Below are 16,129 nucleotides of genomic sequence, written 5' to 3'. Positions count from 1 at the left end.
CTGCCTGGCGTCCGAGCATGATACCTTGCTGGGAGACTGCTAACCTGAGTCCCTCCGGGTCAGCTGGGTCGGGGTTATGGCTAGTCCGTTCTGTCATAACTACAGAACTACGGAGACCCAGATGCTGAAACCCGGAAAAAGACACAGTGCAGAGGAGGCGTGACGATGAAGCGGATTTAATAACCAGGCCAGAAGAGAAACACAGTTCCAGGAGGTTTGGAAGGCAAGATGCAGATTTCTGTGGCGTCACTGGTGGATCCGCCTGTAGGGTCCGGAGTCAGCAGCGTAGGGGGAGACTCGAGAAGGTGGCGGTTCGGCAGAGGCTCGTGGTGGGTTCGGATGAAACAGTCCAGATGAAGTTTCCTGACAGCGGCTTCAGGCAACCACTCGTGACTTGGGGTAACCTGAAGACAGGTAAGACAAAGATACGTTAGGCGCCGGTTTGGAACAAGATAGTAAAGCATGAACCAGACGAGAAGGCTAAGTATGCACCATCAGGGGCAACGGACTAGCGATGGATACTGGTCCAGGGGCTCCTTAAGTAGGCAGGCAGTGATGATGAAGTGAGTGGTTGCAGCTGGGCTGAATCAGGAGCCAAGCGGAGAAGAGAGGGGGAGGAGTCTGACAGAGGCACCATGACAAGCCAGGCACGAACCGCCAGGCGGTTCAATCGATCATGAACCGCCTTCATGATCGATTTTCAACCAGTTGGCACTTCTATGTTTTAAAAAGGACATTAACCAGACATCACTACCAAAATCGAGTCCCTGATTGGTCAACAGATGTAACTTTCAGTGAGCGTTCAGTTGCCGCACCTTTAGCATGTAGAGCCTGAACACGGTTGTAAAAATTTGAGTACCTATGTGTGAATGCTAGAGTTTTGAACGCTCAAAACGTACATATGGACGTGTTTACATAGACTTTTTAATGAAAGCAGTCGCTAAAAAGTACGTTTCCAAGTCCGTTATGAATGTAGCACCGCACCGGGTGACGAAAGCTGCCTGTTTTTGTTTTTTTGGGGCATTCCCTGTGCAGAACATGGTCTGATGTGGAAATGTAAATGTAGAGTAAAACAGAAAAAAAATATTAAGTGAATTAAAGGATATGTACCAAAGGAGAACAAAACATTTTTCTGTGCTGTACAAAACTTAGCTCATTTCCTATTCGGTTTCCGATAGGTAACAGAACAGCTTACCTCTGTGCTGTTCTTCACGAGTGTGAGGGATAAGTGTGTGCGACAGCTCTGTCAGCAGCTCCCACTGGAGAGATATTAAACTTAAGCTCTCTGCAGCTTCTCTCTCACAGACCTCCTTCACTGTGTGTGACTATTTTTAAAATCATCATTTCCTCTTCATGACACTAAAATGACAGCTTTTACCTCGTTTATAACCATTCCTGCGATGAAGGTTGTTGTATTTTGCAAGAGAGAAAGTTTAAAAACTTGAGGTCCCACATTTTTCCCTAATTGGGCCTTTTTTTGCACCCCAACCTTCACCCATTTTGTCAACACATTTCACTTTTTTCTTTCATCATCTGGTTCCTTATTTCCTCCCATGTCATTTCGCAGCATGTTTGTGTTGATGGCCTATCAAACTCTTTGAGTTTGCTCTCCTTGTAAAAGCAGGGCACATCAGCTTTGAAGAGTGACAAGCATGCTGCACGAGAGATCAAAGCGCAGCAAAACGGAAATTTAAGAAGGAGTTAAAAAGCGTGTAGTTTAGCCATTTCCCCCATGTTCAACAAAGAGAAAACAGACACCAGATAACAACACAGAAACATTAGACACCACCAAACAACCATTTCCAAGGGTGCCTGTGCCGTGTGCGGATGCAAAACTGCTTTTGACAATGCTTTAACACCACAATTCACCCACTCGCACTAAGTCATGTAGGCAATCATTCCAGCATCCCCACGAGTGCTAAGGCTCGTCATCAGGTCAGAATATTTTAACCCAACAGGGACTCAGAAGCCAGTCTTTTCAAGATGGAAAAATCCATTGTCTATTCTAGCATAACAGTGTCATTTCCTATCTTTAAAAGGCACTCAGTATGGTGCCGCACCTGCTGAGGAGGAACACGAAAAGCTAAAAGCATATTTTAAAACCATTAAATTGCTTGCCAGCTATTCCCCAAGACAATCAGCGCTGTGAAAGGAAGAATTAAGGCAGGTAGGAATTAGACATCTGAGTTTGCCATGAAAATGCTGAAAATGTCAGAGGAAAGTTGTTAGAGATCAAATTGGATTTTGTTACCTTCAAAGCCAAGTTTAAAACTCCAAGAAGTAATTGTTAAGTTCCTATTCTGAACTTACCATTTCAATTTGGCCACTCATACTGTTTAACACAATACCTCTTTGTGATTTGGAGGGGGGGGGGCACTAGCTCTGTCTTACAGTTTTTGCATTCAGATTTCCGAGTCATACTCTCATCGCCACTAAATACCCACACTGGTATGTCTTACGGCTTATGCATGTCGGCTTGTGTGCTGGCTGGTGCCTTTGGAGTCCAAAAGCATTTTGGGCTTGTAATTCTATGAGCCGTGCAGTCGGTTTCTTATTAAAGACACCGAGATACTTGGCAGATGCCGTCTTAATTATGCTAGACAGCTTAGTCATAGCTTGTCTGTGCCCTGAGTGGTTGGCATCATTTCCCCCCAGAATGTGTTTCAGCATGGAAATGCCATTACTTTGGCTTTACTGCATTTATCCACTCTGTCTAACTACCTCATAAATCGAAATACTTATCCTTCATAACAAACTGTGATGAATTCTGAGTTGTAGGTGTTGTTTTAATGCCTGATTTGCGGCTCTGACTGTGACATTTACTCCCACTAATCAATATAAATAGATGACATTCTGCTGTTTTTTCAATCATTATACCTTACTGAAGACATTTAGCATCAAAGTATGCAATATACTAACCATATTCACTGGCCTAAGATGAAGAGAAATGACTGAGGTTTACCCAAAAAATGAGGCAGCCATCTAGTATAACTTTAGGATAAAGGAAAGTTTAGTGACAAAGTGTAGTTAGGGGAGGAAAAACAAAGCTCAACATGATCCGAAGTACATTCATAGCATGCTCCATTTACCTGCATGCTGCAATGTATAAAGAGAAAGACCCCTCATGATTTTATGGAAAACTATTTTACTAACAGCGTGTAGTCTATAGGTAAAGGCACGGGGAAACAGCCACCAGTATATTTATGACAAATGCATTCGGCGCCCATCTGACAAATGATATCATTTTACAGCTTCTGCAAACTCTTATATGAATAATCTCAATATTTGTGAGCAGATGGAGCCGGGCGCCTCCTTCACTTTGTGACACCAAGGCACTTTGTGAGGAATGATCAGAGCTTTGACAGGCTCCATTTATGCCACGCATGCACTTTTTTCTCAGTGCAAACAGGAGAGCCTGAAACTTTGAATAATAAAACCAAAATTCAGTGCATCTCCATTCATCCATTCTTCCGTCCATCCATTTTTCCTTGCATTTCTCCATCCATTACTCCATCCTTACACCCATCTATTCATCCCTGCATTCATCTATCCATACATCCATTCATTTTTACATGCATACATATGTCGTCTGTGGAGTCTCTCCAGCAGCCAAAAAAATAATAATAAAGAAAAACAAATTATGTATAAGTCGCACAAGTCACATTTTTGGGAGAAAAGTGTGATGCTTCTGAACAACTCCGCCAAGCTTAGCGTACTGCTGCAATCACACAGAACGCAATTCACACGTCAAATTCGCTTCATCTCTTCATGACTGCGTGAAATTCGGTGCTAAATGTTTGTCAAAAATGTTTTAATAAACTTGACGCTCCATGGAAGAGTTGTCTGTACATCACATATACAATGAATGTAAGGGATAAAACAGGTTCAGAAAATGGATGGATGGATGGATGAATGGGAAAAATGGAAGACGTTGAAACATAAGTTTTTATTTCTTTTGAAGACCTCTACAAAAGCATGTGTAAGCACGTCTCCATGTCTGGATTTATGAGGTCAGTCCTTTTTTTCTTACAGCTTACCTTCTACTGCAGCAGTTGTCTTAGTGACAGCGCTTTCAGCGACACTTCTGTCTCTCTGTTACCCAGTTTGATGACTTGCTGTCTTGCATTATTCTGAGGAAGGAAAAAATAAAAACACAAATTAACAATGTTGCAACAAAAAAACATCATAAAGCTCAGGATGAGAAGGACCAGATTCTCTTCCATCTTTTTTTTTTAAACCTGTTTTCTTCTACGCTGCTGTCTTTCGCTAATACTAAAACACACACTGACAGTGCCATCTAGCAGTTGTTAGTGGGGAACAACTGCTATAGGGCAAAGGTTGTTAGCGGGGAAAAAAAACAAATATATGCGCCTATTCATGTTTTAAAAAATCACATATAAGTTGCTCATGAGAATAGTTCACACCCTTGGCTAAACTATTAAAAAAAATGACTCTGAAAAATATGGTACAATTCATTATTGTCTGATGAAATTACTGTGCCTGTACCAGCACATAAAAAAGGCAAATTTCCAGAGATCTGGCAGAATTTTTTTTATTACCTTGAATAAAATTATTAAAGTGCCAATTTTATGCAAATTTGACTTTTGAATTCTGATCCCTTAAGATGGAGATCTTCAGAGGCTCCAATATGCAGCCTTTTCCTCTTAATACAACCATGAGGGGGTGTCCTAAAAGTCTGTCTAACCTGTGAGGGTGTTTGATGTGCTTTAAAGGTAAAGTGAGATCACTGAGCCCATCAAGAGCTACAAAGTAAAGACTGAAGGAAGAATGTGTGCAGCCAAAGGACCACTAAAGGGCCAAAACCAGCATGTGCTTGTGAGACATCAAAGAGGCTTTTGTAGAGTGCAAACCTCAGATTCCCATTATTGTGTGGCATTAGCTCTCGGCAAACTGTAAGTCTTAATAACGCTGTGTGTGCCTGAAGCATGATGTCCCCCTTCCAGCTTTCTGGTACAAGCATAGTGTTTCTTCAATGCAAAATAAAGATTTTTTCCTGCAGTAAACTGACAGCAGACTGAGTGGTCGAGTCCCCGACCATCATCACATGAACAACAAATTAGTCCTTCTCTATGTAGGCATCAAACTACTCATGCTGATAGGGCGATCATACGGGTTTGGATCAATTAAAAGAGATGTGGGCAGAAGGAATTTTCACGGCACGCTAATTAGGCAGTCGGCGCCTGAGCTCAATAAATGGAAATGTATTTCCTTCCCTTTTCCTTTTTTATATTTGTGTGCCCCCTGTCACCTTAAGGAGTTTTTGCCGAACACTAATTCTTCTTCTAATTATTCCCAAATCCCTAATGTTTTTATTCCCCGTGTCCCTCTGTCTTCATCCCTCTCCATCTCTCTTCTCGCGCTGAAAGCTTCTCCCCCAGGATCCCATCGCTTGTCAGTAATCAAGGAAATCACTCTCAAAGAGTTACAAATAGGTCATTCATCTGATGCCTGGTCTGATCTGACGGAGACAGACAGCCACTTAAGTCCCTTGCATCTGCCTCCCCTGGCTATTTTTAGTGTTATTAGTAGCTATTCTCTCTACAGCTGCTTCCAAAGAAGAAAGGAAATTTGGGATCACGGTGGACAGACATAAAAAGCAAGAGCAAGACAGAAATGCTGTCTTTCTTCATAAGCATTCTATTGAAACGGCTCAATTGAACGGCTGTCAGTCATGGGAGTCCCTGGACTCCAAAAAGCTGTGCTTGTTCGTGTATTCAATTTATTGATATAAAGACTCTTCATTAAGAGACACCATCTATTATGACATGTGGTCTCGGGTGGCCTTGGTGCAGAATTTTAAACAGGCTCGGAGGCAGAGGCAGCATGACGAGCGGGAGCGCTGTTGTCTTCTCTTGGGGCCGCTGTGCCAGCTCGCCAGCTTTAACACTTTGAAGAGATACTGAGCAGACGGTGTGTGCGCTCACACGGCAGTGTATGCGTGAAGGAGAGCTGTGGCAGGTCAACACTTCACAAGTGTGTTCCCAGCACATCAGCGTGGGGAAGGATTTATTGCCCGTTTAGAACAAACAGATCATCTCTTAAACTTACGCAGCATAGGTACAAACAGACACACCTGTTCACAAACAGCTGAGTGGCTATGGCTCCCACTGCTTTTACATTGACGAGTTTCCTTAGTTCTTTGGTTTGTCTCCAGAGATCACAAGTATTTTCTTTGTTGTGTATGGTCTTTCATCACTGCCAAAAAGTGAAATGGCATAAACACAACTGAATGGGCGTATTCAGGAACTGAGTGAGCGGACCTTACAACCGCGCAGGCGCAATTCTAACCGATCGACCCCGCATTTTAAAACTGCAGGCCTGCAATCCTAATTGAGCAGGGATCTTGCGCGGTCAATTCCCCTTTGCGCGCTCAACTGAATTTGCGTGCAGTGTTAAGGGTTCATTTTTGTCACTTGGGGGGCGGTGTTCAGGGTAGGGTTTTGCCGATGGACGATTCCATCGTGATGGGTGAATGACATCACGATGGAGAGACACCATCGTGATGCCACGCCCCGCCACGCTGCGAGTCAACACCATAAGCCGCGGTTACATGTGCAAAATATCTTGATCGGATCAATGGTCGGATTAGAATTCAACCGTGTACATGGGCCCAGAAAATCTTTTTCAGATTATAAAAAACGTTCACATGGGTCACACTTTCGGTCGGAATAAATCATTCGCACATGCGCAGTAGTGCTTGAAATACCGGAAGAGAAAATTAGTTCCGCCGAGCGGCCACAGACATTAATATGTGTCAGCTCGGTAATATACAAGATGATCTTCTAAACGTGCTTTTATTAATGTTACGGTTATTATGAAGCACCTATTCGCTCATCATTTTAATTTTAATCAGTGTGGTCAGTGCTTTTTCTGTTGAAGAACGGAGCTGGAAGAAGCCTGTGTAGCAGTAGGCTGACACGGGCTAACAATACTGGCTTTGGATGGGCATAAATCCATGCGGGAAAGGCTGCAATCTGCATCTTGGCTACAAGTAAACATGTGGGAATAACATCCGCCTTTAATTAGTCGGGACACGACTGGGAAACACAAATCCACGTGGTTGGTTGAACGGTTTCTAGGGACTGAGCGACATTTCTGCTTGAAGCTTACACCGTTTTTATGTATTTCTGTTTATATCCAACTAAACACAACTAATGTTGAGAAGTAAAGCCCTATTTATGTCTTCATCGCCCCCTTTGATTGGCAGAGAGAGGGGTCATGTGGATAACTAACGTGCCAAGTTTTTTAAATTATCCTGATGCCGGAGTAATTACATCTGCTCAGTAAAGCAGCTGAAGTGCAGCGATCAACTCCATACATTACCTGCAGGCTCCACAAATAGGTTTGTGGCAAAGTGAGCTCAGGAAATAAAAATTGCCGCCGTGAATGCGGTGCCGGCAGAGCTGCACTGTGGGTGAGGGACCGTCACGTTGGAAATTAAGTGAGAGGGTATCATGTTCAAACAGAGAAATGTTGTATGCAGCAGCCACCACTGAACGGATGAAGTAATTTCATTTTCATGCATGATGTGCAGCCCCATAGACCAGGAAAATTGCCAAGAGAGCTATAAAAGGATAGAAGGAAATAAGAAAGACGAGTCAGGTTTTCTCCTTTTATATGACTTTGATTACTTTCTTTGAATGGTAGCTATGGTAATTATTTTTTTACAAATATATTAAGACAAAAATACCAGGACTGAAGAGCTAGGCAAATTACTGGTCAGCCACCAATTACATGTGACAGGGATCAGTTACCATGCAGCACACAGAAAAGACTGAATGATTAAAAAAATGTACTTTTACCTGATTCTACTGCAAATAGTCAAAGGTTTAGTTTGCCTGAATTTAGTGTATCACATGACATTGACCTCAAGTTCAAGTTCTGTCACTAAATCATCCGTCAAATCTATTATTCCTCTGACAGTCAAACTAACCATGTAGTTCAGGTTGGGAAAGTGAGAATTCCCAAACAACATTTCAGGACATTTCTGAAACTTCTTTTTGGATGCTGTTTGATTTTCTTGCTGCCCAGGAAAAAAAAAGAAAAGAAAAGAACCTTCAAAAATGTTATAGGTTTATTTGTTAAAATATACATTTTGTAAATTTCTCCAAAAAATATTTTTCCATTGTTTTTTTCTTTTTATGGCATGTAGTTTTCCTTTTCTGAGAAAAAAAACAGAGTTTTCCTTTTTCAGTTAAAGGATCAAACTGAAAAATCTGTAAAGAAAAAGAAAACCTTAGAGCTCTCGCAGCAGATTGATGTTTCCAGAAATTTGTTCCATTATTAAAAATCCTTGAAACTCACCAAAGATCTATTGCAGCAAAACAAATGCTGGAATTCCAAACCGCTGTGTTGTCTGTTGAGTGTAAAAGTCTTTCTATTTTTCTAAAGCAGCAGGTGACACTGAAACTTGTTCCGGGTAATGTGTGTTTTTCTTTAAATGCTACATTTTTGTGTGTGTGTGTAAATCTGTCAGTGTGAAACAGGCACATTAAGGTATGAGGCTCCAGTGGGATCTATCACTGAAAGAAAGCATGAAGCGGTTTAATGTCATCAGTGAGGCTAGCTATTGGACATAAATGATTTCTGCCAGGCTGCACAAAGATGGAAAAAGCTCCACAGTTTGTTCAACAACGGTCCGGCTGTAAATCTGTTTGGACTTTCCTCTTTTGCCTTTAGTCTCCAAAGTGTCGGCTGCAGATAAGGTTTTGTTAAATTTGACTTCGCAGTCTGTTTTTGACAATTTGGGTCACAAACTTTTTCAGCCTGTCGCAGCCTTCAAAGCTAGGAAAGATTTTCCTCCCCGTTGAACTTGTTTCTCTGTTTTTCCTCAGATCCGCTCAGATCAGGATAAGGACGTAGGGATCCGCTACAGCATCACTGGAGCGGGCGCCGATCAGCCGCCCAGTGGCATCTACAACATAGACCCAATCAGCGGAAACATGTTTGTCACCCAACCCCTGGATAGAGAGGAGCGAGCCTCCTACCACGTAAGGAAAAAGATCTACTGTGTGCTTCTGTTGCCCCTCCAGCTTCAGTCAAATGCCCCTCATTATTTTTCAGTTATGCCTTCAGAGACTCTCGTCTTCCATCTCCCTCTCATTTTGACCAATAATGTTTCCTGCTACATCACATTCACAGCTGTCTAGCTTCTCGCCAGCCTCTCCAGACTTTACCAGATTGGAATGGAGAGTGCTTGAAAAAGCTCACTGTCATTTAGGCTTACACACACAGAGCAGCAAGGGACAGAATGAGCAGGGAAAAGAAAAGAATCAACCATCTTTGTTCTGATCATCAGAGCTAATGAGCAGATGAAGAGTGTGTGCACACCTTTGTGATTCTGCAGAACTGTGTCTGCGTATGGCGAGTAGATTCATTTAGCAAGCCAAGGTAGTTTCCTTTCCCATCTCACTTTCCGTCCCCCCACTTTTCTCTGGTGCATTGCAGGCCCGCTCATTACCTGAAGCACCCTTTGCTGCTGTACTGATCAATGGGGCAGACCCAGTTATGCAGTTAGCAGCCTGCGGGTGCCCTGTAGGACTGTGCACACAAAAGAACTGGTGGGGAGGGCTGGGTTCATGACCGTCTCTCTCTGGAACTGTGGGTTAAACAGCTTTGTGGATGTGTGAATTAAATATGGAGTCCACTTGAGAGTTGCCTTAATGCCAGCCCATTGCTTCTTATGTGCACATTAGAGGCTACAATTTACATCAGCCGAGACTCACACCTGAATTCAAAGTGGGCGCCGGTGTTGAGTTCACGGCACCCGCACGCCTGTCAGTGTGATCGATGGAGGTGCTGCTGATGGAGCTAATTCAACAGCACACTCCTGTCTTTGTTTGCTGGATGGGATGATCGCACACACTCAGCGGTGTGCACACATTACAGGCAGTAATGGGTGCACACAGACTGCCCATGCACAGTAAAAAAAAAAAAAAAAAAAAAAGAACAAACGCAGGGCTCTACATGATTGTTTTCATGATTGGTTGCATGCACATTGCGTTTATTTGCTTGCAGTGCTCGGGCGCTCTCTGTGAGTCTGCCATCTTTCCATCCTGTTCTTACACTCAACCAGCAAATTGGGATCAATAAAGCAGCTAGGTTATCGGTCCCTGAGAAGGACTGCAACTCACCAAACAGCCCTTATTCAATACAGCCTGGAGAGGAAACAGCGTGTTAGATTGTGACACTTCAACTTAAACACATTTCCTTTTAAGACTACCTGGATCTGTGGAGCTTCTGATGAGATGCATGTAAAAAGGGATGCTGCCAACTTTTCTCTAAAATGTAGTCGCCAGCTTAACGGTGAAGTTTAGAGTTTCTCTGCTTCAAGGCAAAACTTTGCTTGTTAGTTTTGGGTTATAGAGAAAAGAGAGACGATGCTTTTGGTTTTGACAGAGCAGTCCCCAGGGAAGGTGATCTGCGAGGTGAGGGGAGGGGGTGTTAGCCAGAGCTTCTGTTTTGTCAAAGCCACAACAGGGCACAGGCAGCTAACACTCATGTGTTTGAATGAAAGCGGTTGGGTTTATTTTTGGTTGCACACATGAGCTGGTCTGACGCCAAATGTAAGGGAATAAAAGGAACAGTGCATAACCAAATCAGTTTAGCAAAGTTTTAAGTAATTTATGTGGGGCAGCTGTGGTCCAGAGGCAGACCTCTGATCAGAGCATATCGGGTTTGGTGCCCACCCATGTGTCAAAGTGTCCTTGGGAAAGACACTGACCCCCACATTGCTCCTGGTGGTTGAGGTTGGCGCCAGTGTTAGGCAGTGGAGCCATCGTTTGTGTACATGAGTCAATGGGACTGTGACTGTAAAGTGCTTTGGGCCCTAAAGACCCACTCTGTTCATCTTTTGATCTTTTTTTCAAAGCATTCCCAGTAGTCTTTAAATTATTATTATTTAACCCTCTTTTTAGGCAAAAACATAAAAAAATCTTTGTTGTTTACTAGGGTATTGTTTTTGCAGAGCTGTAGTAGTTCATCAGAAATTCGCCTCAGAGTTGTGAGTGGGACTGTTGGTGCAGCGTAACCCCACCCCCACTTCCCATCACCCATCTGTTTACAAGCTCTCCTGCTAGGTTACAGCCCCTCACACCTTCAACCTGACATTACCAGTGTAACAAAGATGGCGAGGAGAATGGACCAGAACAGTGAGGCTTTGACCTGCCGGTTCTAGCTTCTGTGTCACATCTACAAATTTTTCCAAACTGTATTTTCCAAACTGTAAGGCGTAAAAATGCCATGAGGACAGTTTATATGTAACGCGTGCCCATTTTGAAGTTTAAAGGCAGATATATGTAATATTTTTTAACTGGACACGATCAGCAGTGCATTTTTTAAGGAATATCCAATAGCTTTTCTGGGCATTCAGTCAGGAGCATACCGGTAGTTATTTTTAACAGCACCAATGATTATTTTTTTTGCATGTGCAGAAATATTGCTTATTTATTATAAACCCATATTTCTCATCTATTGATGAATGTTCTTGAGCTTATTCTTCAACAAACTGCTAAATACCTTTTGTGATCACAAGGTGGCTGAAACCTATTCCAACCACTATTGGGTGAATTACCTACCCTGGATGAGTCGTCCTCATTCTCAGATTACATTTCTATTTCTGCTTCACACAGACGCATCTAAACAGATTTCCAAGAAAAGAGACACAAATACATGGCTAGAAGTTGATTGAGAAGCTGTGTAAACATATAGAAAGAACAGAATTGCAAGAACGTACACAAAAGAATCTCCTGGCAGCAAGGACAAATTGTGCAAAAGCATACTGCTTTACACAAAACAATAACGCATCATTATCACACAGTCACACACACACCATGCAGGGAAGCAGCCTCACAAATCACAGACACACATCCTCAACATGCACTGTTCACAGCTGAGAAAACAGATTGGGCTTGTTTGTTTGTTGGGTCTCCTCTCCCTGTTTGTTTGCGGTGCTTCAGCCAATGGAAAACTAGCATCTTGAGGATCATTAGGGGGCTAAAGAGGGCTCGTTTGATCAGCTGTGTGTACCTTCCCAGCGTGCATCTTTGCACTTGTCAGTGTCCATGTTAATATGCACAAACACGTGTCTGAGCTGGTGTTTGGGCGCACGTGGGAACGCTCAGACGGCCTCATGTTTGGGAGTGGTGTGAAGCATCTTTGACGAGCGGGCAGCAAAGCAAGGATGATTAGCTGCTCTTCCATTCGCCCTTTCATGTCATCACACCGTACATCAGAACGCCCTGTAAAGAGGCTGACAGGCAGAGAATCCTCGGCTGTTTGCAGTCTAAATGTTTGGTTGCTGGCATGTCTGTTGTGGCCAGAATGTGAGCAGCTCCTCCATTTAACAAGCCAAGTTGTGATTGAATAACATTTCTGGCGAGTATCTGAATTTCCAGGCAAATAAGTGAGAGTAATAGAAGTCATGGTGAATAGAGATGGTTTGGTTCCAGGGCTATTACAAAGCTTTGCACGGCGTTAGATATCATTAGTGGGGATTGACAGAGAGTTGAAGATGTGCAGCAGCAGAAGTACAGATTAAGATGCCCCACTAGATGATGATTGCCTTCCTCAGTCCCCCGTTCAATCTCCCACTCCCCCACAATGCCTCCTTATGGTTTCATCTCCCATTTCTTTGCTCGTCTTTTTCCCATCTCACGCACTTCCTTGCCTGCTTCACTTTCTTTGCTTCAGTCTCTTTTTTTTCCACTGCGCATTGTCAAGAAACAGCCTGAGACATCCATTTAAAGGTGGACTTTGTCAAAACAAACCCAGGCAAATATTCCACCAGAACAAAAAACAGCTGTAGCTTGAGCAGCAACATTTCTCTGATGTTTTAAGGCCTCCGGCTGTGCTAAGAGCCAAATAGCTGTTATTTGTGTGTCTGCGACTCTTTTCTATCTCACCCCTGTCTGTGTTAACGTGGGTCATGCCAGAATCCAAACAGCAAGCTTGCTGAATGTTGGCAGACAGGTAAGGTTATGCTTGCCAGGTAAATGAAGTTGCCAATGAACAAAAGCAAGTTGCAGTGACATGAGGTTGTTCCACCTCAAAAATCCGGTTAAGACCCATATCAACCAAGCCATCGAACCATGATTCTAAAAGGCATTGAGTAACGTTTGGATCATTTGCTGAAACGATCTGTGTGTGAGAAGAATACTAATGGTTCTCTCGCTCATCTGTCTGTGTGAACCCACAGCTGCGCGCTCATGCAGTGGACATGAATGGGAACCAAGTGGAGAACCCCATAGACTTGTACATCTATGTGATTGACATGAATGACAACAGGCCGGAGTTTCAGAACCAGGTCTACAACGGCTCTGTTGCTGAGGGTTCCAAACCAGGTAAGACCTCAGACTTTTCTGCATGTCAGCAACCCTGTTAGTTAACACTGATGTGGGAATCGCGACACTTGGTTAAAATAAAGGTTTTGAGAGACAGATGTGCTGATACTCTGCCTTCAGAACCAATGGGTTTATGGTTCTGTTTTAAGCTTTTATATTGTCTATTTTGACAGATCCTCAAGTAGCTTCACATTTTTAGGTTTACATTGTGCTGAATAACTGGATTGGTTTCTTTTGCTATTGTTGGCGCTGATGAAGCATAAGGTTGGCTAAGTGTGACGTTAATAAATGAACTTTTTTGCATTTTGTCTTAAATTAATACACAAAAGATCTTAAGCTTTAGGATTCCAGGATAAAATCATTTTTTTGTCTTATTCTGAAATTTACCTTTACATTTCACCATTTTGCCTTTTTTTTTCTTTTTTTTTTCGTGCTCCTCACCTCTGTCATTTTGTCACTGTGCCAAACTGTATTAACACAAAGGATCTAAATCGACACAAAAAACACAATTCGAGTAGGAGACATTTCTTCCCACTACTGTGAAAATTACAAACATGTACAAAAATAACAAACCTTTCTTCATATGAAAACGTGGTGTAACTTCAAAAAAATGTAGCCAGTTTGCAAACAACAAAGTTACAAGCAATCATCATATTAAAATGCAGCAAAGGTCTCATATGGTTCTTTCTAAACTAGGTTAAAAAATAAGACACAAATCACTTCTGGTTCTGCAAAAAAAACATATTTCTTCAGCTCAACAAGTGTGACCATGTCACAAACATGTTTAAATTTTGGCAAACAATAAAGCTAGACACAATGCTGGCAAAGTTTCAATCTTTGTTTTAGAACTATTTATATTCTTAATAGATCACGTGAAGACCTTTACTCCATTGGTTACAGGGTGATTTCACACTTTTCTAGCAAGCACCGTCAGGATTCAAGTTCTTCCTGAAACCAGAGTAATTCATGTGTCTGTCATGTACGAGTAACCGGGCAGAAAAATAACAATGTGAGTGATTTATCAATAGTCATCAAGGTAAAACAAAGACACAACAAACAAAACCCCAACTGGTATATAGTTTGAAGCCTTCACTATAAAAATCAGATGAAACGGACACTCTGCATTTTCCCTTAATTTAATTTTAGTACACATTAAATGATACAAAGAAATGCTGATTTTTTTCAGCTGACTCCTGGCCAGATAAAACAAAACCAGATATAAGAAGCAGCTCATCCCAGCTTCACATTATAGTTTATAGCTAATCAATTTACATTTTTGTCTTGGAAAACAAATTGCATCCACTGTGTTCAAGTATAATTTCAGTAAAATGCATTAAAGCCATGTATTTAATGTATATTTTGAGCAAGATCACCTTGAAATCCAGATGCTGACATGACTTCCACTTTGGAAGCCTGTTCTCCTAGCCTTCAGGGGCTCAGGGGTTGCTCCTGCCTGACTTAAAAAGTCACCAAACATGCATTTAGAAACATATAGAGTTTGTGAAATTAATATTTATGAATACATATATCAATAAGTTATTATTTTTTGGATTTCTTTGTGCACAGTCTTCCAGTAGTTCTGTCTGGGGGTGAAAGGGAAGGAACACTTAGCAGTGTAATTGTCAACATTTTGAAAAAAGCAGACATCACTTTCCTTTAATCCATGAGTGATATTTGTGTCTGTTTTATTGCAAGCTACCTTTAGCACAGTACAGTCTCTTCAGGAGAGCATGCAGTGTGCCTTCAGACGCTCTGAACAGAAGGTGCTGTCTCCCATTGTTATTGGGGAACGAAATGTTCTCAGCCTGCACTTTGTGTTCCCTTCGTATTGAGTCATCTTCAGGGTAATAAAACACTTTTAAATGCAAGTCTGTAATCAATCGACATAACAATTCAGGGCTGCAATTCAACTAAATGCATGAAACAACATCACTTATTCTAGCACTTGTAAGGTCTCAAGCTGTTCTCTGCTGCAGATTACTAATGCAGTAATCCATGTGAAGCCGACTTTACACTAAGGCTTGATTCATGAGTTGCCAAAGGGTTTTAATGGATTACTTATATTTAATTAATAGCACAGAATACAAGAATAAAATGTTCAAAGCTGTTTTTATTCACATATTATTACCTAAAATCCGACTTATATTTTCCTATTAGCTTAACCAATCAAATGTTGTTCTATCATCTTCTAGAAAACCTTGTGGGAAGATTTTAAGTTGCTCATGAGATATTTGTGTTGCAGTGTGTTGGCTGGGCGCTTCATTATCGGAACCTGCAGAGCATAAAGACGTGCAGACCTCCCCTCAGAGTCAGCGAGCAGAGCTGTGGTCAGTGCAAGGCCAGAAACAAGAGCAGAATGTTCAAGTAGTTCTCATGTCTCGATAGGAAGACCTCCACTTGTAACAATCAGACCCCGAGGACCTGTGTTTGTCTTCACAGCAATCTGATTTTGTTCTGCTTCAAAGTTTAATCCAATAGGGATTTGTAAACAATATAGGAAAGCGTGTTGCATGTGAATTGTGTAAGTGGGCAGGATTGGGTCTGGCGTGACTGTGTTTGTGTGTGCATGTTGCTTTCTCCTCAGTGGAGCGTGGGTCTATATGCAGAACTCCTAATTAGCGAGGGCAACCAGACATTCCAGAAGCTACTTTGTTTTTCAATCAGAGCCTCTCGCCATGGTTTAAAATAAGAGCCGACAACAACAGAAGTGTTTGAATTCAGCTTTGTTTTGCGCCCAACGAAATCTGTAATTTTAATTAAAAAGAATC

General features: G+C 42.1%; 1 protein-coding gene across 2 annotated transcripts in view; it reads left to right on the top strand.

Annotated features, from left to right (window-relative positions):
- LOC101161393 (cadherin-4) overlaps positions 1 to 16,129 on the top strand; it is a 263,505-nt gene that overhangs the window by 201,975 nt on the left and 45,401 nt on the right. For both annotated transcript variants that reach the window (XM_020703448.2, XM_004069077.4), the window contains exons 6-7: positions 8,856 to 9,011; positions 13,217 to 13,361. In XM_020703448.2, the coding sequence (XP_020559107.1) occupies positions 8,856 to 9,011; positions 13,217 to 13,361 (301 nt within the window). The remainder of the gene's footprint in view (positions 1 to 8,855; positions 9,012 to 13,216; positions 13,362 to 16,129) is intronic.

The sequence above is a fragment of the Oryzias latipes genome, chromosome 5 (assembly GCF_002234675.1).
Source record: "Oryzias latipes chromosome 5, ASM223467v1".
NCBI classification, from domain to species: domain Eukaryota; kingdom Metazoa; phylum Chordata; class Actinopteri; order Beloniformes; family Adrianichthyidae; genus Oryzias; species Oryzias latipes.
The sequence above is the reverse complement of the archived record's forward strand: the minus strand, read 5'-3'. Positions and strand labels throughout refer to the sequence as shown.